Raw genomic sequence first — 23127 nt, forward strand, 5'->3', positions numbered from 1 at the left:
CTCTTCGTTGCCGTGCACGGGCTTCTTGTTGCGGTGGCTTCTCTTGTTGTGGAGCACGGGTTCTAGGCGAGCAGACTCAGTAGTTGTGGCGCACGGGCTTAGTTGTCCGCAGTATGTGGGATCTTCCCAACCAGGGCTTGAACCCATGTCCCCTGCGTTGGCAGGCAGTTTCTTAACCACTGTGCCACCAGGGAAGTCCAAATCCATCATGTATTGTTTTTTTTTTTTTGTGGTACGCAGGCCTCTCACTGTTGTGACCTCTCCTGTTGTGGAGCGCAGGCTCAGCGGTCATGGATCACGGGCCCAGCCCCTCCACGGCATGTGGGATCCTCCCGGACCAGGGCACGAACCCGCGTCCCCTGCATCGGCAGGCGGACTCTCAACCACTGCGCCACCAGGGAAGCCCCCATCATGTATTTTTAATGCATTCAAAGTAAGTTGCAAATAGCACTATTCACAATAGCCAAGATATGGAAACAACCAGGTGGTATATACACACAATGGAATATTATCTGGCCGTGAGAAAAGAGGATATTCTGCTGTTTTCAGCCACACAGACAGACCCTGAGCACATTATGCTAAGCTAGATAAACCAGACAGAAAAGACAAGTACTGTATGATTTCACTTATATGTGGAATCTTAAAAAGTCTAACCTGTAAAAAAAGATTAAAATGGTGGTTACCAGCAGATAGGGTGTGGGAGATACGATTGATGTTGTTTAAGGGTACAAACTTGCAACAAATAATAAATAAGCCATAGAGATCTAATACAGAGTATAGTGAATATAGATAACAATATTGTGCTATAACGATGTGATAATATAGCTACAATGGAAATCATATTATAATATATAAATGTATCAAAGTAAGACACACTTTAAATTTATAAACACTATATGTCTGGGAATTCCCTGGCAGTCCAGTGATTGATTAGGACTTGGCCCAGGTTCGATCCCTGGTCAGGGAACTAAGATCCCACAAGCCGTGCAGCGTGGCAAAAAACAAAACAACGACAACAACAACAAAGTCAAATTTATTCAATAAAAAAACAATTAAAAAACAGAATAAAACACAGTTGCAGATATCGGTTCTCATCAACCCTGTTACGGGTTGCATTACGTCCTGCAAAAGATGCTCAAGTCCTAACCCGCAGTAGCTGTGAATTTGGCCTTATTTGGAAATAGGGTCTTTGCAGATGATCAAGTTAAGACATGGTCATTTGGGTGGGCCCTAATCCAATATGTCCAGTTTCTTAAAAGGGGGGAAATTTGGACACAGAGATAAACAGTTCCACAGAGAAGATAGTGTGAAGACACAGGGAGAAGATGGCCATCTACAAACCAAGGAACACCTAAGGATACCAGATACTAGGAGAGAGGCACAGATTCTCCCTCACAGCCTCAGAAGGAACCAACCCTGCTGACACCTTGACCTTGGACTTCTGGCCTCCAGAACTTTCAGACAATAACTATCTATGGTTTAAGGCGCTCAGTCTGCAGGACTTTGTTACAGCAGTCCCGGGGTCTAACACAACTCCAAATATTCAACATGCACATAATGAACTACAGTTCAGTGCTTGCTTAGATTCTTTAATAGGCAGAATTCACACACGATAAAAGGCTCAAATCCCAGGTGCACAAATCGACAAGCTTTGACAAATGTCCACATGGCCATCACCCAGTTTTGATTCCCTTTATATCACGTTCGGACATCTGGTATTTTTGGTTTGTTTCTATTGCCTGCCTGTCCCCTTCCAACCCCCCATAGAATGTAAGATCCTCCAGCGCTGGTATTCAATCCTCATCGTCCCCCAGATCCTGGGAAAGTGACAAATCCAATGTATTACATGATGAAGCAAGTCTGAATGGGGGGGCTGGGTGACCCCATAGTGAGTTTCAGGGAAAGGTAATTTGGACCCCTCCCAAGAACCAGTGGGTCCGTCCACTGTAAGTTCTGGACTAGAAGGAATTTCACTGTGTCTCTGAAGGGGAGGGACAGATCAGGGTAGAACTAGAATCCTGAACAAGAGTTCACTGAGCCCCCCAGGGGAACACGCCAAGTCACATTTCCCCACCCTTGTGCCCCCCCCCGTTACTGGGGCCCAGTGGTTGGGTCCTTTATGAGGCAGGCTTGTGGGGACAGGGGACCTTGAGGGTCAGTGGTCAGTGTAGGTGGAGAGCCTCAGAGGAAGGAGCCCCTGGGAGCCGGGCCCTCCACAGGCCATGGCGAGCGTGGTGGTGAAGACGATCTGGCAGTCCAAAGAGATCCATGAGGCTGGGGACCCCCCCACGGGGGTCGAGGGTCGCTCCCAGCTGGTCCCCGAGGCTCCTGGGGGTGTGACCAGCCCAGTCAAAGGGATCGCAAAGAAAAAGAAGGCTGTGTCCTTCCACGGGTGGGTTTGTCACACCCTGTCGGGGGCGGTCCCAGCACCCAGCCCTTGCCTCTGACAGAGCAGAAGTCCCCCTGTGGGTGCTGGTGGAAAGGGAGGAAAACAGGCAGCAGGGATGGAGGAGAAAGAAGAAAGCAGGCGGCGAGGTTGAAATCAGAGAGAGTAGGGAATGTGCAGACAGGGAGGTGGGAGAGGCCATACCCTGCTGGGGTGGCATCTTGACCCTCCTGCCTGTTTCTCCTCCCTAGGGTGGAGCCTCGGATGTCCTATGAGCCAATGCACTGCTGCCTGAACCTCAAACGGTCCTCAGCCTGCACCAATGTGTCCCTGCTCAACCTGGCCGCCATGGAGCCCACCGACTCCTCGGGGACAGACTCAACCGTGGAAGACAGCAGCCTACTGGCATTGCCCGTGCCCATCCCACCCTGGGCTCCAGATGACCCAGACATCACGGAAATACTGGTGAGAGGGCCCTCGGCCAGGCTGGGGAATACGAGGGTTCTCCCCTGGTGGTAGGCAAATACTGAGGATGGGTTTGGGGGGGTGTCTTCTTGATTTGGAATGAGAAGGTTCTTGTCACCCTTTGAGGCCCTACAGTCAGCCATAAATCTGCTCCATCCAGGGTGAATGCTGCCGGCTGCCTGCGAGTTGGTCTTTTGTTCATTCAGTCACTTCCAAATGTCCTGGGTGAAGGTGGAGTCACAGATAGGAATCGGGCCAGGTCCCTGCCCCAGGGAAGCCCCCCGTCTGGTGGGAGTGACAGACACAGACTGGGGTGACAAATTCCATAACGGAGGTAACACTGGGCATCCCAGAAAAGGGCCCCTCAAACCAGGCTAGGGGTATCAGGGAAAACTTCTGGAAGAGGCAGTGTTGGAACTGGGCTTTGACGGATAAGCAGGAGTTCTTTGAGTGGACCACCTCAGGCTGTGGGGCAAAACTGGGAGGTGAGCAAGACCTAGGAGAAATTAGAGAATTCCTGACTAGAGCATAGAATGCTACAGCTTGGTCCTTTAACTCTCCCACCAACCTTCACCCCCTGCCAGGCTTCTCCTGGGTCAGACCCTGAACTTGGCTTGACATGGACACTGAGAATTACACTAACAATAATCACGGCCAGAATGATACTAACAAGATTCACTAGCGGGAATTCCCTGGCGGTCCAGTGGTTAGGATTCCAAGCTTCCACTGCAGGGGGCATGGCTTCAATCCCAGCTCAGGGAACTAAGATCCCGCATGCCACACAGCAGGGTCAAAAAAAAAATTAAAAAAAGATTCACTAGCATATACTGAGCACTTTCTGTGTTCCAGAAGCCTCAGTGCCCTCATCTGTAAAATGGAGATGGATGTGTTTGTTCTTTCAAGAAATATTTCTTAAACACCTACAATGTGCCAGGCACTGCTCTAGGAAGAAGAAATGTAGCAGCACCCAAAACAGAGTTCTGGAGAGAATTGCACCCATCTCATGAGGTTGTCATGACAATGAAATGAAATTCGTTCATGTAAAATGTTTAGCACAATAGTCAGTTGTATGCACGGAATAGTTAGTCATTATTTTTATCCTCATTTCACAGATGAAGATATTGAGCCCCTAGAAGGTTAAGTAGCATACCCAAAGTCATACGGCTTCTAAGTAGTGGAGCCGGGCTTAGGAGTCAGCACCTGAATTGCTGGGGGCAGTAGAGGTCACTGTGGGAGCCCTGAAGAAGAAGGCCTTGGCCCAGCCGACCATGGTCAAGGAAGGCTTTCTAGAAAAGGCAGCACACAAGCTGGATCTTGAAGATAAGGAAGGCAGAATACAGGGAAGGGTATTCCACCTAGCTGGAACAGCATATGCAAAAGGGCAGGCGTTGAAAAGAGCCTGGGGAACATGTCCTTGTGGCTAGATTGTGGTGTGTGGGAGAGGTGAGGCTGGCAGGGGGTGGGCACAGGACACAAAGGCTGAGAAATGTGGGCATTCTCCATTCTCTTGAGGACAATGGGGAGCCACTGAGGGTTCCTGGGCAGGGGAAAGGAGCAACTTGGCATTTGGGCTCCATACCCATTTACTGAGCATCTGCTATGTTCCAGGCACTGTGCTACATCCCTATGGTGGGGGGGGGGGGCTCTCATTTTCCTCTCTTAGAGGTTCTGCAAGGAAGATGAAAACAAAAGTAAGTGAGGTAGAGAGAGGTGGAGTGATCCCCTGCAAGGTTAGAGAGCTTGTAAGAAGCAGGGTCAGGACCAGAAGCTTAGTGAGTGTGATGCTTTCCTTCCCTAGAAGATGCCTCTGGCCCTGGGTGGGAGACGTTTGGAGGGGAGAGATTGGAGGCAGGCAGGCCGGGCGAGGGTCCAAGGTAAGAGGACCAGGTGGAGAGAAACCAGCAGGCAGAGAGAGAGAGTCCAGGTGGGATGGATGGCCCGGGAGGCGTCCCCTCCCGCCAGAACACTTTCCTCCCCTTCTCTTCCAGCAGCGCTCAGGCAGCACCTGCAGAGGTCCGCCTCCCACCGGAGCTATTTCTGAGTCACATCCTCCAGAGGATTGTGATGCCTGAGAAAGAGCCCTGGGCGGCCAAGATCAAGGTCTGATGCAGCTGCGGCTCACTGTGGGGCTGCAGGGGAGCATCAGCCTCTATGCGGCTTCTCCATAAAATGGAAGAAGTACTGTCAGTCAACACCTTAGGGTATGGGCAGGAACCGTGAGGAGGTGGGCAGGAAGAACACAGGCTGGCACACAGCATCTGAGCTACATCGGGAGAGAAATCTGGAGATGGGCAGAGAGGGGGGTGGGGCGGAAACCCAGAGAGAAAGGAGGACAGAGACCCAGAGAGAGGAGGATGGGGACCTGGGGAGGGGGACAGAGACAGAAAACCAGAGCTGGAGGGGGCCAGAGACCCAGAGAAGGAAGGAATGGACACCAGAGAGAGAGGTGGGACAGAGAACTAGAGAGGAAAGGAAGAGAACCTGGGAGCGATGGAGACCCTGATAATTCCCAGACTGGATGGAGGGTCAGCAGAACAATGGTGAAGCAAACAGCTTTGGCTCCTGGCTTTTTTTTTTTTTTTTTTGGTCATGCTGTGCAGTTTGTGGGATTTTAGTTCCCCGACCAGGAATTGAACCCAGGCCCCTGGCAGTGAGAGCATGGAGTCCTAACCACGGGACCACCAGGGAATTCCCTGGCTCCTGTCTTAAGCTCTGACATCTTTATGAGGCCAAAGGATGCAACTGAGGAGGTAGTATTGCTTTGGGGGAAGGTCAGTGCCTCCATGCGGAAATGACCAGAGCAGGTCTTCTGAGCCCTGCTTGGAACTTGTCCTGCTGTCTACAGATTTCCCTGAGGCTGCTGTAGGGTCTTGGTGCTAAGCCCTTTCCTGGTAGGTCCTGTCGTGTTGTCTTTATGTTTAACGATGCTGACACTAATCACTGCACTTGGCTTATGGATCCTATCATCTTCTTGACCTTTCCTCACCACCATCTGAGCAAGGTATCCTCATTCCCATTTGACAAGAAGGGAAACTGAGGCAGGCTCAGAGTGGGGAATTGGATTGCCCAGTTGCATGGCATGTGGATGGCCAAGGAGAGGTTTATCCCCAGGTTTGGCTCCCCACCACCACCATGCCATTTGCTTTTTTAGCCAAGGCTAGCAGTGAAGCTAAAACTCACCTCCAGTGACCCCAGCTGCACTTTCTCTTTTCCCAAGTATTGACCAAGGGCCTTTCTGCGTTAGCCTGTGTTCCTCCCAACAGCAGCCCTGTGAAGGTAGTTGTTAGTCCCTCCCCGTTTTACAGGTAGGGAAACAGAGGCTTAGAGAGGTGAAGTCCCCTCCCTGAGGTCACACAGCTAGTAAGTGGAAGAACTGAGCTGACTCCAGAACCTGCTCCCCTAGTTTCCCAGAACAGCTACCTATGGGAAATCCAAGACCGTTGGGTCTTCAGTTGAAAAATATCACAGCTATTGCTGTGAAACAAATGATTCCCGACCTTAAAACAACAAACCTGGAGTGGCTTAATGGGGTGGTTCTGGCTTAGGGTCTCTCATGAGGTTGTAGTCAAGATTTTGGCAGGGGCTGCAGTCATCTGAAGGCTTGATTGGAGCTGGAGGTTGGGCTTCCAAGATGGCACACTCACATGGCTCTTGGTTGGAGGCCTCAGTTCCTTGCCACACGGGCCTCTCCATAGGTAGTTGCTTAGAACATGGCAACTATCATTCTCCAGAGTAAGAGTGAGCAAGAAGGAAGACATGGTTCCTCTTATGAACTCATTTCTTAAGTCACATACCATCACTTCTGCCTTATTCTATTTACTAGGTATGAGTCACTAAGTCCAGCTGACACTCAAGTGACAGGAATAAGGCTGCACATTTTAAAAGAGCCTCAAAAACGTTGTGGGCATATTTTAAAACACCATGGTTTTGTGTGGGTTTTATTGGTTTAAAATTTTTTTCTTTTTTGTAGGTGCCCTTCACCAGGATGAGCAAGTTCCCTTGCGCTTCTAGTCTGTTGAGCGTTTGTATCAGGAAAGGGCATTGGATTTTGTCAAATGCTATTTCTCTATTCATTGACATGACTGTGTTTTTTCCCCCTATATTTTACTAATACGGAATGTTACATGGGTTAATTTTCACATTGAACCAATTTTGCATTCCTGGGATAAATCCTACTTGGCACGGTGTATAATCCTTTTTATATGCTGCGGGACTTGGTTTGCTAGTATTTTGTTGAAAATTTTGGGGCTGCTTTCAGAAGGAATATGGATCTGTAGTTTTATTATCTGGTGATGTCTTTAGTTTTGGTATCAGGGTAACATTGGCCTCATAGAATGAGTTAGTTCCCTCCTCTTCTGTTTTGTTTGTTTTCTGGGTTTTTTTTTTGTTGTTGTTGTTTTTTGGTGAAGGGTTTGAGATGAATTGGCAGCAACTCTTTTTCAAATGATTGGTAGAATTCACCAGTGAAGCCACCTGGGCTTTTTTTTGTTGGAAGTTTTAAAATTACTAACTCAACCTCTTTACTTATTACAGGTCTATCCAGATGTCCGAGCCCTTCTTGATTGAGTTAGTGTTTTGCTAGGAATTTGTCCATTTCATCTAGATTATCAAGTTTGATGACATACAATTGTTCATAGTGTTCCCTTGTCATCTTTTCTCTTTCCGTAAGATTGGTAGTAATGTCCTCTTTCCTTCCTGATTTTAGTAATTTGAGCCTTCTTCTTCTTTTTCATGGTCAGTCTAGCTTAAAACTTGTCAATTTTGTTGACCTTTTCAAAAAACCAACTTCTGGTTTTGTTGATTTTTCTCTACGGTTTTTCTATTCTCTATTTCATTTTTTCCCACTCTAATCTTTATTATTTCCTTCATTCTGCTAGCTTTGGGTTAAGTTGTCTCTTCTTTTTCTAGTTTCTTAAGGTGGAAGATTAGGTTACTGATCTTAAGTTCTTTTATTTTTTTTATTTTTGCGGTACGCGGGCCTCTCACTGCTGTGGCCTCTCCTGTTGCGGAGCACAGGCTCTGGACGCATAGGCTCAGCAGCCATGGCTCACGGGCCCAGCCGCTCCACGGCATGTGGGATCCTCCCGGACCAGGGCACGAACCCGTGTCCCCTGCATCGGCAGGCGGACTCTCAACCACTGCGCCACCAGGGAAGCCCTTAAGTTCTTTTTTGATGTAGGTGTTTACAGCTCTAAATTTCCCTCAAAGTATTGCCTCTGCTGCATCCCACAAGTTTTGGTATGTTGTGTTTTCATTTTCCCTCATTCCTAAGTATAATTTCTCTTGTGATTTCTTCTTCTACCCATTGCCTGTTTATGAGTGTGTTGTTTAATTTCCATATATTTGTGAGTTTCTCAAATTTCTTTCTGCTATTGATTCCTGATTTCATTCTACTGAGGTCATTGAGGTCAGAAAACATACTTTGCTTTCAAATCCTTTTAAATTTATTGAGACTTATTTTGTCACTTAATATATGGTCTGTCCTCGACCATATGAACAACGTTTAATTTCACTTGAGAAGAATGTGTATTCTTTTGTTGGGTGGAATGTTCTGTAGGTGCCTGTTAGGTCTGGTTGGTTTATAGTGTTGTCCAAGTCTTCTATCTCCTTGTTGATCTAGTTGTTCAATCCATTCTTGAAAGTGAGGTATTGTAGTCCCCAACCATTACTGTTAAATTGTCAATTTCTCCCTTCAATTCTGTCAGTGTCTTTTTTTTCTTTTTGGCCATGCCGTGGGGCTTGCAGATCTTAGTTCCCTGAGCAGGGATTGAAACTGGGCCCTCAGCAGTGAAAGCACAGAGTCCTAACCACTGGACTGCCAGGGAATTCCCAATTCTAACAGTTTTTGGTTCATGTGTTTTGAAGCTCTATTAGGTGCATATATATTTATGATTGTTATAATCCCCTCAATGACTTGACTCATAGTTTTGGCCAGTTTGGAGGGGTGGAATTTGGGGGTTCCCGACTCCACCATTTTGCTGATGTCACCTTAATACAATATTTCTTATCACACTTGTTCTCCAGAGCAGTTATGCAAGAAATGTGAAGTTGTTCCCATTTTACAATGGAGAAAGCTTGCTCTCTCTTTTGTCTTTGTGTATTAGTTCAACAGCTGTGAAAGAAACCAAAATAGCTGGTGGAAACAGGATAGTTTGTTGCTCACATAAATGTCTCAAGTATAGCAGGTCTCTTCAAATGCAGTAGGTTAGAGGCTCCAGTGTTCTGGGGGCTCAGCTATTAAGCCACAAGTTTGGCTGCTGTAATGAAAAGGTACAAAGTAGCATAGTTTAAACAAGATGGAAAATGTTCTCCTGGTTACATGTATAAAAGTATTCATAAGTGGTTGGAATTAAGTATTGCGGCTTCACAGGGTTGAGGATTCAGTTTGGTTTTTTTTGCAGTATGCGGGCCTCTCACTGCTGTGGCCTTTCCCGTTGCGGAGCACAGGCTCTGGACGCGCAGGCTCAGCGGCCATGGCTCACGGGCCCAGCCACTCCGCGGCATGTGGGATCCTCCTGGACCGGGGCACGAACGCATGTCCCCTACATCGGCAGGCGGACTCTCAACCACTGAGCCACCAGGGAAGCCCTGGTCTTCTTTTATATTGTGTCCTCCATCTCATGGTCCAAGATGGCTGCTCTGGCTTTAGCGATCAACATTGTAGGGAGAGAGAAAGGGAGGTGTGCTACTTTTCTTTATTAAAGGCATGACTTGGAAATTGCCTACATTATTTCCACTCATATTCCACATGGCCACACCTGGCTGTAAGGGCAGCTGGGAATTGTCGTCTTTGGCTGAGCAGTGATGTACCAGGCTAACTCTTCTATAAATGTGGAAATGGGAGAGTGGAGATCCATGATAGATATTCATCCCTCCTGAGCCAGTTTGTTTGACAGGAGTCACAAAGCATTTTATGGTGACATAAGGTAGCAATGAACAGAGGCCGTATGGCGTCATGGTTTGAAACAAAGGCTCTGAGCATAAATTCTGACAAGGCCACCTCCTGTCTCATGTACCCGGGAGTACAAGGGACATCCCCTCTCTGGGCCTCATTTGCCTCGCTTGCAAAATGGGGCAAATAACCTCAAGAGGTGTGGTTGTGAGGAATAAAAAGGAAAATGTGGGTAAGGTCTTGGCTTGGTGCATAGTGAGTGCTTATATCTGGAAAGTGGGTTATCTTTAGAATTCTCCACTGCCTGGAGGGAAAGACAGGCATGTGTTTTAACAGTTTATCTTATTTATGTATGTGGACCCCAAAGGCATTTATCTCAGGTTAAGACCATCCTCCTTCTCCCCCATGTCTGAGCTTCCCACCCCCGACTCCCTCCTGGATCCTACTTATTTTTCTTGCCATCCGTTAAGCAGAAAACGAGGCTGCCCCCTGGTTTTATACCAAGAATCAAAGAGGCGCAGCCCTGGCCCCAAATTCCACAGCTATTCCAGGGCAGAATCAAGGTGTAAAGCTAGTTCTAGACTTTCTCTTGTGGTTGGGGTTTGCTCCCACGCACCCACTGACCCACCTGTCTCCCATTCTTCCCCAGAGCTGGGTTAACAGTGGATTGGTCCACGCCAAAGATTCCATCACCAGCTTGAAGGAAAAGACCACCCGGGTTAACCAGCACGTGCAGACGCTGCAGGTCGTGAGGACCACCCGCCCCCTCCCGCAACATCTCCTCTTCCTCCAGGGTCACGTTGCCCTCTTAGAGCTATCCTCCAACTCAATGCACCCATAGCCCAGTTGGGGAGAATGAGGCTCAGAAGGGAAAGGAAGCTTCCCACCTCTCCTCCCCACCGGGTGTCTCCTTGAGGCCCTGGCTAACCTCTCTTCCCTTCCATGCTCCAGAGTGAGTGTTCTGTGCTGAGTGAGAATCTAGAGAGAAGGCGGCAAGAGGCGGAAGAACTAGAAGGGTACTGTAGTCAACTCAAGGTGAGCTGCTGGGGGGCAGGAACGGGGCGGGAGTAGGAAGCGGAAGTAGGAAGAGGGTGAGAGGAAGAGGGGAGGAATGGAGTGGTGGACAGGATAGAGGTGGGGTGAAGTGGAAAAGGAGTATGGCAGAGGTCCGAGGAAGAACCATTTCTTTAGCCAAGAGAACCAAGCCGGGAAAGGGCAGACCAATAAGCACAAGGCAGACCTTGCCGAAGGAGGGGGCGTGCCTTAAACGCCGGGGGGGGGGGGGGGGTGGGGGTGGGGGTGGGGGTGGGGGTGGAGGCTATATGGAAAATAGCAAGGGTAAGGGTTGGGAGGCGGAACTGGAATGGGAAGGCAGGGGCCCTGCCCTGGTGTCCTGACCCAGGAGAACTGCCGGAAGGTGACCCGGTCGGTGGAAGATGCTGAAATAAAAACCAACGTCCTGAAGCAGAACTCTGCCCTGCTGGAGGTAAGGGGGAGGGGTCTAAGGGTTTGAGGAAGGTACTCAAGTAACCGAGGTACTTGAGGTAGACTTCAGGTGGGACTTCTCGCCCTGCCACCACCACCACCACACTGCCCCTTCATGTTCATGGGCATACTTTTCCATGCAGTCATATTCAAGTCCCGGAGAGAGGGATTCGTATCGGACTTGGAGTGGGAATGCCTGTCCTGCCCACATACCCACTCATTTCCCACCAAAATGTTGGAAAAGCTTCAGCTGTTCTTCCTAAACAGGAGGGACTGGAATTGGATGCCTTCGAGGATTAGAGTGAGGGTGGAGGGATAGATGGTGACAAAGAGGCAGGCATTCAGTCCAAGGTGAGTTGGACTCCAGCTGGGCTTCGAATGGGGCATCCCTCCCTAGTAACAGCAAGCGGGAGTCCATCAAGACTTCAGGTGGGACTTCCCGATATCCCGTGTCCACATCCATTCACTTTCCAGCCTCAGGAATTCACTGGGCGGATTTGGTGGTGGAGGCGGTGGTAGTGGTGGGAGGCAAGGGGCCGGACGCCGTAACCCTGCCCTCTTTCCCCGCCCAGGAGAAGCTGCGCTACCTCCAGATGCAGGATGAGACGCCCAGGAGGCAGGAGGCTGAGCTGCAGGGGCTGGAGCAGAAGCTGGAGGCTGGCCTCTCCCGCCAAGGCCTGGGCCTCGCCACCCAGCCCCCAGGCTGCTCCAGCCCGCCAGGGAGCCCCGACGAATCCCCGCGACGGCGAGGCCTGGCCCCAGGCGGCTGGGGAATGGGGCCCCGGGCAGGGGAGGGCCCCATCGTGAGCGAGCAGGAGTTGCAGAAGATCTCTGCCTACCTTGAGGAGCTGAGGTGAGTGGGATCCTGGGATGGGCCCAGGGGGTGGAGCCTCGAAGAGGAACGTTCTGGGGGCGGTGACCCGGAAGGGCAGGACTTCGAAGAACCGAGTTTTGAACATAGGGCCGGTGGCAGGGGGGTCCGCGTCTGGTGAAAATGAGGTGGGCGGGTTTTGGGACGTGGCAGGTCTTTGGAGGCTCCAACTCCGGGGGACAGGGTTGGCGCGAGCGGTATCTTGAGGAGGCAGTGTCTGGAGGAGCTGATGTGGGGCTGGGAGACAGGCCGAGAGAAGGCCAGGATACCTGATAAGGGGATAGAGGCAGGGTTCTGGAGGACATGAGAGGATCCCAATAAATGAACAGGACAGGAGAATTCGGGGACAGGGTGGGTCCGGAGCCACGGGCGTGGTCTTGGCGGGGCGCGGCGGACGGGGGCGTATCCAAACCTAGCCCTGACGCGTTCCTTACCTCTACCCCTACAGGAGGGAGGTGTCCTCACTGACCGCCCGGTGGCATCAGGAGGAGGGGGCCGTGCAGGAGGCCCTACGGCTGCTCGGGGGCCTAGGCGGCAGGCTCGACAGCTTCCTGGGCCAGTGGGAGCGAGCGCAGCGCGAGCAGGCTCAGGCCGCGCGGGGCCTGCAGGAGCTGCGGGGCCGGACGGAAGAGCTGTGCACCACGTAAGGACCCAGACTAGCGCACGGGGCGGGGACGTGGGAGGGCGGAGCCTTGAGGGAAAGGGGTGGGCCAATCAGCTGGAGCCAATCGGGTGGAGCGCATATACTGACAGGTGGAAACCCCAGTTAGAGAGTAGGGAGGGGCGTGTTATACCTAAGAAGCACTGAGGGGCGGAGCCACTTAGAGAAGAGGTGAGTTCCACACCTTACAAGGACAAGGGGCGGAGCCAAGTAGGAACAGGGGAAACCAATTAGAGAACAGGGAGGTACATTCCCGACAATAAAATGCAAAAGGAGGTATCAATCAGAGCAGAGGGGGCAAGGCAGAGCGGGGTATTGAAAACTGGGTGGAGACAGAGGTGCTGGGCTAATTTGGGGTGGAGCCTTGCTGGGACTACAGGTTTCCCTGCCATCCAAAAGTAGAGCAGTTCCTGTGAAACCTTCGGTAAGCCAAAATAGCATAAAGCGAAGAAGCAATTACCTTAGAATACATCTTGCTAACAGATGCACAAAATAAACTGAGATAAAGCACAGGTGCCCATAGACAACACAGTTCAAAGCTATGGCGGCTTGGTGCTGAGACACTGCGTGTAGTTCTCAGAGAAGGGGCTTGGTGGCGCCACTCTCGCTGCTGGGAGTGTGTCCTGCTTCTGTAACAGCTTGCTACAAAACAAATGCTTTGCGCTTTTTTTTAATGAAAGGGCAAATCCTCTTCGGACTTCTTTTGGTTAGTGAAAACAGGTACTAATGTAGGCCTTTTGTAAAAATGAAGTGGGGTAAAGCGAACTTCCAAAAATCGGAGGATGCCTGTATACTGTTGGAGAGACGACCTCACTGTACTGTTTACTCTCACACCGCAGGGTGGAGCGGTCAGCAGTGTCTGTGGCTTCACTGAGAAGCGAACTGCAGGCGCTGGGCCCAGTGAAACCGATTCTGGAGGAGCTTGGGCGGCACTTTCAGAGCTCTCGTAGAGGGTCTGACCTCTCTATGAACCTGGATCGGGCCCCCCAAGGCTCCTGTGCCCGCTGTGCCAGGTAAGGGGGCAGCGCCTGGCTCCAGGTGCATTCTGCATCGTATTGAGGACCAAGCATTGAAGGAGATGAGACTTTAGCGAGAGTGGAGAGGGAAATTCATTGTGGGAGACAGGGCATCCCCATGTATTGTAGGATGGGCCAGTCTCGCGGCATTATGGGAGTCACATTTCTCCCCCCCCCACAAGGTGAAGTCAGTGTCTTGTGGAATGCAAGAAAGACTTGATATGTTTCAAGCATCTTGGATTTCCAGTGCATTGTGGGAAGGCTGGGCAGTGGTACTGGGTGGGAGGCAGGTTTTCTCAGTGCATCTTAGGGAAATGAGACCTTGGGGTGTCGGAAGTCGACAGATACCATGCTTGATCTGTGTTAGGAAGGGTGCAGAGCATTTCCAATACAACATGGGATCGGTTTTAACTAGTGCATTGTGGGAAATGTGAGTTTTTGATGAACCGAGGACCGTGTGGTGGAAATCCCCAGGCACTGTGAGATCTCCCCACGCTGTGGAAACCAGAGCATACCAGATGAACTGTAGTTTGGGCCCAGTGCATGGTGGGAAGGTTGCCTGGGTGCATAGTGGAAACGGGACCTGGGTGGAGGCTGGGAAGATGGGCATGGTGTATCCTGGGAATGGAGTTGGTCCGAGGCCTCTTTCACCTGGTGACTACCCCTCCCCCAGCCAGGGACAGCAGTTGTCCACGGAGTTCTTGCAGCAGCTGCTGGAGCGAGCGCTGACCCCGCTAGTGGACGAGGTGAAGCAGAAGGGCCTGGTTCCTGCCTGCCCCAGCTGCCAGAGGCTACACAAGAAGATTCTGGTACCAAGGACCATGGGCCACTATGCCCCACTTTTTGGTCAGGGCAGGGCGGGGGAGCCCCAGGCACAAGGATACTTCTGGTGTGTGGCAGGATGGGAAGGATGAGCTGTGGGCAGGAGGTGTTGGGGGAACACTTGGCTCTAATACTTCGGGACGGGGTGAGAGGGGAGCTGTTTGGTGTTTAGTGAGTCATAGGTCAATCATTATGGAAGCTTGGGTGATGGATATGGGCCCAAAGCATGATGGGACATGGATCTGGTGCACTGTGGGACAGAGGAGACAAACACCAGTCTATAGCTTCATGGAATATAAGCCTGATTTTCTATGAGACTTAAGAGAGGCAATGCATTACATGGGATCACTGAGATCAGAGAGGGGACCCAGCGAATAGCAGGTCACAGTAAGCTAATGCATTATGGGAAATGGAACCACAGCTCTTCGTGAGGCATTGCACACAGACTCAGGTCCAATAACTGATGGAACTTGAGGCTGGTGTACATTCTGAAACATAGAGATCTAGTATATTATGGGATATTGGCCTAATGTATGATGGGATATGAGTTGTAGTGGGTGAAACAGACAAATGAGGCGGTAACGGACAGTCATGTGGCAGATCTAGAGGACTAAGACATGATAGGACATGGGGGTTGGTACATTGTGGGATATAGGGAACCAGAGCACTGAGGACTATTACTGTGACTGAGAGGCTGGCCTAATTGATAAGATGTGGGGGTCACATCCCATAATGTGAATTATGGGATGTAGATGATCCCCATGTGATGGGATACCGGGGCCCAGACATCAAATGCATGATGGCTCATGGGCATTAGGGGACAATGTGATAGATGCTGATTTACTGCTTACAGGGACAAAGAAGGCCAGTGCAGTAGGGGACAGACAGTGGGACAGACACAAGTCTAGTGCACAATGGGATTTGGGAGGCCCAGTGCACTGTGGGATGCTGGGGTCAGCCTCAGGCTCAAGGCATGATGGGATACTCTGGGGGAAGAATGCGGGCCCTAGGGGACCCTGCCCTTTGCCCTCCACGATCCAGATCCCCCTCCACTCCCAGCCCAGTCCAGCAAGCCTAGCAGCACCTACACTCCTCTCCCCAGGAGCTGGAGCGCCAGGCCTTGGCCAAACATGTCAGGGCAGAGGCCCTGAGCTCCACCCTTCGGCTGGCCCAAGACGAAGCCTTGCGGGCCAAGAACCTGCTGCTGACGGACAAGATGAAGCCGGAGTGAGGAAGGAGGCTGAGGGCATGGGAGGAGGGTGAGGTCTTGGGGAAAGGGCTTGAGTCACCCCCGGCTTCCACACCAGCCCCGAGGCATCGGGCCTCCCGAGTACTAACTGCCCACTCTCCCGTTACAGGGAGAAGGTGGCCGCTCTGGACTATCTACACTTGAAGATGTGCTCTCTCCACGATCAGCTCAGCAACCTGCCACTCGAGGGGTCCATGGGGACAATGGGGGGAGGAAGTGATGGGGGAACTCCCCCAAAACGTGGGGGCCCAACCCCTGAGCAATAAATGGCCCCTCACGCTGGCATGAATTCCATCTCCTTTTTGGCACCAAAAGAGGGCCAGGAAAATTGCACACGCACCATGCACCAGCCTCTGTGCTCACTATGACTTGGTCCTCAGCCAACAGGGTGTCGATGGTGGTACAGTTCTTTAGTTCCTTGGGGTTTTGTTGTCTTTTAATATTTATTTACTTATTTGCTTTTTTTATTTGGCTGCACCGGGTCTTAGTTGCTGCTCACAGGATCTTTTAGTTGCGGCGTGTGGGATCTTCGTTGCGGCATGCGGGATCTAGTTCCCTGACCAGGGATAGAACCCAGGCCCCCTGCATTGGGAGCTCAGAGTCTTAACCACTGGACCACCAGGGAAGTCCAGTACAGTTCTTTGAAGAGGAGGCAGGGGGTAGAAATAAGGTTCTGTGGTGCAGTTTGAGCCTGTCAAGCCAACATTTTTTAGGATGACTTTTACTAGATAATGATATTGTCTACCACTGTGTAAAAAAACTACCCTCCCCTCCAAAAAACTTAGCTGCTTATAACATATTATCTTACATTTCTGAGGGTCAGGAATCTGGGAGTGGCATAGCTGGATGGTACTGGCTCAGGGTCCTCAAGAGTTTTCAGTCAGGATATCAGGTGGGGCTGCGGTCACCTGAAGGCTTGCCTGGGGCTGGATGTTATACTTCCAAGATGGCGCATTCACATGGCTTTTGGTTGGAGGCCTCAGTTTCTCTTGGCAGCTAATTTCCCCCAGGGCAAGCAGTCTAAGAACAAGCAGGAAGCTAAGATGCCTTTAATGACCTAGTCTTTGAAGTTGCATACGGTCATTTTCTCTTTTTATATTCACTAGAACTGAGTCACTAAGTCCGAATCATACTCACAGGGTGTGTCAAAGAATTTGCAGACATATTTTGAAGAGAATGTCAATTTGTGTATATATTTTAAACCACCACACTAATACTATTTTTAAATGTACAGTTGAAATATAAACAGAAAAGTTCACAAGTTAAAAGTGAACAGCTTAGGGCTTCCCCGGTGGCGCAGTGGTTGAGAGTCCGCCTGACGATGCAGGGAACACAGGTTCGTGCCCCGGTCCAGGAAGATCCCACATGCCACGGGGAGCCATGGCCCGTGAGCCATGGTCACTGAGCCTGCGCATCCGGAGCCTGTGCTCCGCAACGGGAGAGGCCACAACAGTGAGAGGCCCGCATACCACACACACACAAAAAAAGTGAACAGCTCAATGAATTCATGAAGTGGACACCACCAAGATTTAGAAACTACACCTGACCAGCATTCCCTGAACCTCAATCACTACCCTTTCCTTCTACCCAAAAGGTAACCCCTATTCTTCTAATACCATTGCAATAAGGTAAGAAAAGAGAGACTATAGGATAGGAAAGGAAGAAAACTATCATTATTCTGAGATGGCATAACGGTACATATAATCAGAGAGAATCCAACAGAATCTATAAATTACTAAAAATCAGTGAGTTTAGCAAGGAAGCTGAATAAAAGGTGACGTAAAAAAATTATCTCTGTCTGCCAGTGATGAAAGTTTAGAAAATGAAAAACTTTCAAAGGTGCTGTTTCTAAGTAGCATAAAACTAAAAAATGTCTAGGAATCCAACAAAAGATAAGTTATGATCTGTACATCAAACTTTAAAATATTGCGAGAAGTTAAAGACCTTAACAAATGGGGAGTTATACCATATTCATGGCTTATAAGATGCCATTATAAAGATGTTACTTCTCTCCAATTGATTTATAGATTTGAAGATAGCAGGTATGAGATTTATTAATGTGGTTCTGTTTGTACCAACAAGACAGTGGGAACTGGGGGATCTAAAATCTCTCAGAGGATGAATAATTATTCTCATTTTATATAGTGCTATGGACTCTATGTGTCCCTCAAAATTCATATGTTCAAGCCCTAATCCCCAATGTGGTGGTATTTAGAGATGGGCCGTTGGGAGGTAATCAGATGAGGTCATGAGGGTGGAGCCTCATGATGGGATTAGTGCCTTTTTAAGAAGACAGTCTCTCTCCCTACCATGTGAGGATACAGCAAGAAGGCAGCCATCTGCAAACAAGGAAGCAAGCTTTTCACCAGGCACTAAATCTGCCAGCACTTTGCCCTGGGATTTCCCAGCCTCCCGAACTGTGAGAAATAAATTGTTTAAACTACCCAGTCTCTGGAATTTTGTTATAGCAACCTGAACTGAGGAAGCTACAGAGGAGGAACTAGGTCCAGAGAGGATAAATTATTTACACAAGGATACATAGTTAATGGGTAAAAGAACCAGAATTACAACATTTTATATTCCTCCTAGAGACAATGTATTCTAGGGATAACTGTAATCCCATTTTCACCCTACATAGATATCATTTCACTGAACTTCAAGCAGATGAACACCTAATCCCAGAATCCCATTTTGGGGATCTGTTTCCTGAGGTCACTCTTTGCACCAAAAACCACAGCAGTCAAGACTCAACTGAGGGACTTCCCTGGCAGTCCAGTGGTTAAGACTCCATGCTTCCACTGCAGGGGGCACAGGTTAGATCCCTGGTCATGGAACTAAGGTTCTGCAAGCCACACGGCGCAGCCAAAAAATAGAAAATCTTAAAAATTAAAATTAAAAAAAGGTAAACATGGTAAAAGACTCAACTGAATATCACTATCCTTGTGGCCATTTTTAGTGCCCATTTTTAGTAACCTTTAGGGCATTTTTAGTGCCCTAAAGGTTAATTGCAGTAGCTACTTGATCCCCCAAGTCACTTATTTCAGTTGGAACCTCATCACAGTCAACATGGATGCTAATATATGATTTACCATGATGCCACTGCAGAGTATGGATTACTAGCATCCCATTTTTTGGCAAAGAGCTCATCACTACGTTCAAATCCTAAAAAACAACTAAACCACCTCCAAACCCCATCTTTTGACAATCTGCTTCTTGCCAATATTGATGTCAGCCAAGATATATTCAGGAGGGCTTCCCTGGTGGCGCAGTGGTTAAGAATCCGCCTGCCAATGCAGAAGACACGGGTTCGATTCCTGGTCCGGGAAGATCCCACATGCCGCGGAGCAACTAAGCCCGTGTGCCGTAACTACTGAGCCTGTGCGCCTAGAGCCCTTGCTCTGCAACAAGAGAAGCCACAGCAATGAGAAGCCCGTGCACCACAATGAAGACCCAACACAGCCATAAATAATTAAAAAAAAAAAGATATATTCAGGAGACAGAAATCACACCAGTTATTTTCACAGAGATGATTTCATATAAAGAAATGTTACTTAGGTATGAAGTGTTGGTAACCAGGTAACTGAAAAGGCAGAAAGAGAGCCCTATGCTATCATGGTCGTAGTAACTACGGGAAGCAGCTAACACCCCTGGTGCAGGAAAAACAAAGGATATAGGTTAGAATTATGAAAACTAAACACTTGGATGAGAGGCTCAGTGAAGATGAAACTCAGACCATGAGGAGGAGGGGACTGTTCAGATGGTGCAGGTGTATCTGACCTCAGAGGACCACCAGGGACTAGGACCTTCCTTGGAAGCACCCTGAAATGGTGCTGGCATCTGTGAGGGTGTGCAAGATTTGGAAAAACTGCCAACTAGATTTAGCAGCTGCTACAGGAAGGAACTGCCTCATCTGGGGTAAAGAAGCTGTGCTGGGTGATGCTGATGAGAACAAGAAACTGACAGGAAATAAGCAGAGAGCAAACCAGAAGAGCCCAGTCCCACTGCTTCCTCCAGGCTTCTACAGTCCCTTTGGTGCCCCCTATTGGCAGAGTCGAACACAGCCAGTTGGCAAAGAAGAAGTGCGGTTTGCAGTGTCCCAGAGTCCCAGATTCACAAGGGAGTGAATTTGAAACCAAGAGATAATAGCTTAATAACTGTGCCCACATAACTGTAGTGTGTACCAAAGACTAGCGGCTATGAGTAATCCAATTCCGTACCCCTAAGGCCCAAATGTATCTTTCAAAGCATGCTTGAATACCTGAGAGTAATTATTTTCCTGGATAGCTGGTCTGAATGTTGTGCTGATGTTAATTCTATCCAAGTTCCATTGTGGTCTTAATGCAAATTCAATCAAAATCCCAATGAGATTATTTTTTAAAGAATTTTATCCAATTATTCTAAAGGTCTTCTGAAGAAATAAGATGAGAGAAGCGAAGTTTTTTTTTTTCTACAGAAGAGTAATAAGATGGGTCTAAAGCCAATGTATCAAAATATAAGGTAACACTAATCGTGCGGTTCTGAAGGAAGATTAAAAAGATGATAAAATGGACTTCCCTGGTGGCGCAGTGGTTAAGGCTCCGCCTGCCAAAGCGGGGGACACGGGTTCAAGCCCTGGTCAGGAAGATCCCACATGCTGCAGAGCAACTAATCCCGTGAGCCGCAACTCTAGAGCCCGTGAGCCACAACTGCTGAAGCCTGTGCACCTAAAGTCTGTGCTCCACAACAAGAGAAGCCACCGCAATGAGAAGCCCGTGCACCACAGCAAAGAGTAGCCTCCGCTCGCCGCAACTAGAGAAAGCCCACGCGCAGCAATGAAGACCCAGTGTGGCCAAAAATAAAAAATATAAGTAAAGAAATTTATTTTTAAAAAAAGATAAATATTAAAATTTCATATAAAATAATATCTGACAAATATGTTGTTATAAAGCAACCAAGAATAGTGAAATTATTCAAAATATTATTGGGGGGGGGTGAAAGTTTTTTCCTCCCCTGACATCAAATAGTTTTTCCACACTAACTCATTCTCTGATTCTCCAACACCAGCTAGGTGTCTAGCAACTCAATTCAATTCTGACACTAACCCTCCAGAGTTAGCCCGGACCCCGCAGGTTAAGACCTCAGATGCTGGCTGCAAATGGGGTGCCCAGTTTTCCCCCAGTGCTGCCCAGCCAACTACAAATTCAGGAGTTCCCATGATCCATGCCTCTCAGGTGCAATAATTTGTTAGAAGAACTCACAAAATTCAGGAAAGCACTTCAGTTACTATTACTGGCTTATTCTAAAGAATACAACCCAGGAAGGGCCAAAGGGGAAAGACGCATAGATAGGGCGAAGCATGGGGGAAGAGATGCAGAGCTTCCATGCCCTCTCTGGGCACGCCACCCTCCCAGCCCCTCTACATGTTCACCAACTGAGAAGCTCAACAATTCAGGGGTTTTATGAAGGTTCCATTACCTAGACATGATTGAGTCAATCACTGGTCATTGGTGATTGAACTCAATCTCCAGTCCCTCTCCCATCCCCAAGAGGCCAGAAGGTGGGGCTGACAGTCCCAACACTCTAACCACTGCTTGGTCTTTTTGGAGACCAGGCCCTCTCCTGAAGCTACCTGGAGGCCCCTCAGCCAAGAGCCATCTCACCAGAATACCAAAAACACTTATCACTGAGACATTCCAAGGAATATTGTCTTTTAGGAATTTTTAGGACCTCTGTGGCAACGAAGGGGCAAAATACACCACTTTGGCATAAGGATTATTTTGAACTGGAGGCAAATGAGAAGCAACAGATGCAAAAAGAAGCCTTCTCAGAGCTACTCTTATCTGACTAAAAGCAGAAATTTCTGAGAAATGAAGACTTTCATAAATCCCCTCTCCCAGGGCATTTTTTAAAAGTTAATTAATTAATTTCTTGGCTGTGTTGGGTCTTCGTTGCTGTGCACGGGCTTTCTCTAGTTGCGGCAAGCAGGGGCTACTCTTCATTGCGGTTTGCGGGCTTCTCCTTGTGGTGGCTTCTCTTGTTGGGGAGCACGGGCTCTAGGCACGCAGGCTTCAGTAGTTGTGGCTCGTGGGCTCTAGAGCACAGGCCCAGTAGTTGTGGCACTCGGGCTTAGTCGCTCCACAGCATGTGGGATCTGCCCGGACCAGGGCTCGAACCCGTGTCCCCTGCATTGGCAGATGGATTTTTAACCACTGTACCACCAGGGAAGTCCCCCCAGGGCAGTTTTATGACCGTGAAGAAGATGGAAAGTTGACAACAAGATGGGTCTTATCTTCCATTAGTTTTGCCTATATATATATCCTAGTCACTTTCCCACAACTTATCACCCCTAGCCTAAAACTTTTTTTTTTGTCACATTGCATCTCCACAATTTATTGTTCTTTGTTAAAAAGGTATATAAGCTCTCAGGCCTATCCACTTCTTTGGGTCTTCACTTTTCTATGAAGGCCTCCACATGCATACTTAATAATAAAACTTTTTCCCTGTTATTCTGTCTTTACCAGTCTAATTTGCCCCATACACTGAACCTAAGAGGGTAGAGGAAAAATAGGTGTGTTTTTTTCCCTCTCCTACACCAGGCATTAATGACAAAGACCAAATACTTTTTATTAAACCATAGAGTTATTGCTTAAAATATATAAAATTTAGATCCTTTTCTGATATATTACTGTAAAATAAATTCCAAATAGATCTTAGGAAAAATAGAAGAAAATTGAAATGAACTTTATTTGCGTAAGCCCTCTGGGGTAGATCTGTGAAACTCATCAAACTTCTCCCCTGAAAAGTGTTACTCCATGTTATAAATTGAATTGTGTCCCCCCAAAAATATATTTTGGTGTCCTAGCCCCTACCCCCGTATCTCAGAATGTGACTGACTGGGAAGACAGTCTTTACCAAGGTAATCAAGTTAAAATCAGGTAGGGACTTCCCTGGTGGTACAGTGGTTAAGAATCTGCCTGCCAATGCAGGGGACACGGGTTCGATCCCTGGTCTGGGAAGATCCCACATGCCGTGGAGCAGCTAAGCCAGTGCACCACAACTACTGAGCCTGTGCTCTAGAGTCGCGAGCCACAACTACTGAGCCTGCGTGCCACAACTCCTGAAGCCCACGCGCCTAGAGCCTGTGCTCCACAACAAGAGAAGCCATTGCAAGGAGAAGCCCACAAACTGCAACGAAGGGTAGCCCCTGCTTGCCGCAACTAGAGAAAGCTCGCATGCAGCAATGAAGGCCCAACGCAGCCAAAAATAAATAATTAAATAAATAAAAATTTTTTTTTAAGTGA

At 48.8% G+C, this 23127-nt stretch overlaps 1 protein-coding gene across 2 annotated transcripts; it reads left to right on the forward strand.

Moving 5' to 3' along the window:
- The first annotated feature begins 2174 nt into the window (after positions 1–2174).
- TSKS (testis specific serine kinase substrate) lies at positions 2175–16129 on the forward strand. Of its 2 annotated transcripts, none has more exons than XM_065899173.1 (11): positions 2175–2392; positions 2638–2851; positions 10393–10488; positions 10695–10778; positions 11146–11229; positions 11801–12081; positions 12548–12742; positions 13600–13773; positions 14450–14585; positions 15658–15825; positions 15957–16129. In XM_065899173.1, the coding sequence occupies exons 1-11, from the start codon at positions 2223–2225 to the stop codon at positions 16065–16067; spliced, it is 1713 nt and encodes a 570-aa protein (XP_065755245.1). In that variant the 5' UTR covers positions 2175–2222; the 3' UTR covers positions 16068–16129. The 2 variants fall into 2 exon arrangements, with proteins under 2 accessions (XP_065755245.1, XP_065755244.1); XM_065899172.1 differs by having other exon boundaries at positions 2223–2392; positions 15701–15825.
- Positions 16130–23127: the final 6998 nt, after the last annotated feature.

The sequence above is a fragment of the Phocoena phocoena genome, chromosome 20 (genome assembly GCF_963924675.1).
Source record: "Phocoena phocoena chromosome 20, mPhoPho1.1, whole genome shotgun sequence".
NCBI lineage: Eukaryota > Metazoa > Chordata > Mammalia > Artiodactyla > Phocoenidae > Phocoena > Phocoena phocoena.

Bases quoted from the DNA above. Each gene is read 5' to 3' on its own strand.
- TSKS (XM_065899172.1), top strand. From the start codon at position 2,223: ATGGCGAGCGTGGTGGTGAAGACGATCTGGCAGTCCAAAGAGATCCAT. The intron at 10,779-11,145 runs GTGAGCTGCTGG...GTCCTGACCCAG, and splicing joins GGTACTGTAGTCAACTCAAG to GAGAACTGCCGGAAGGTGAC. The intron at 12,743-13,599 runs GTAAGGACCCAG...CTCACACCGCAG, and splicing joins ACGGAAGAGCTGTGCACCAC to GGTGGAGCGGTCAGCAGTGT.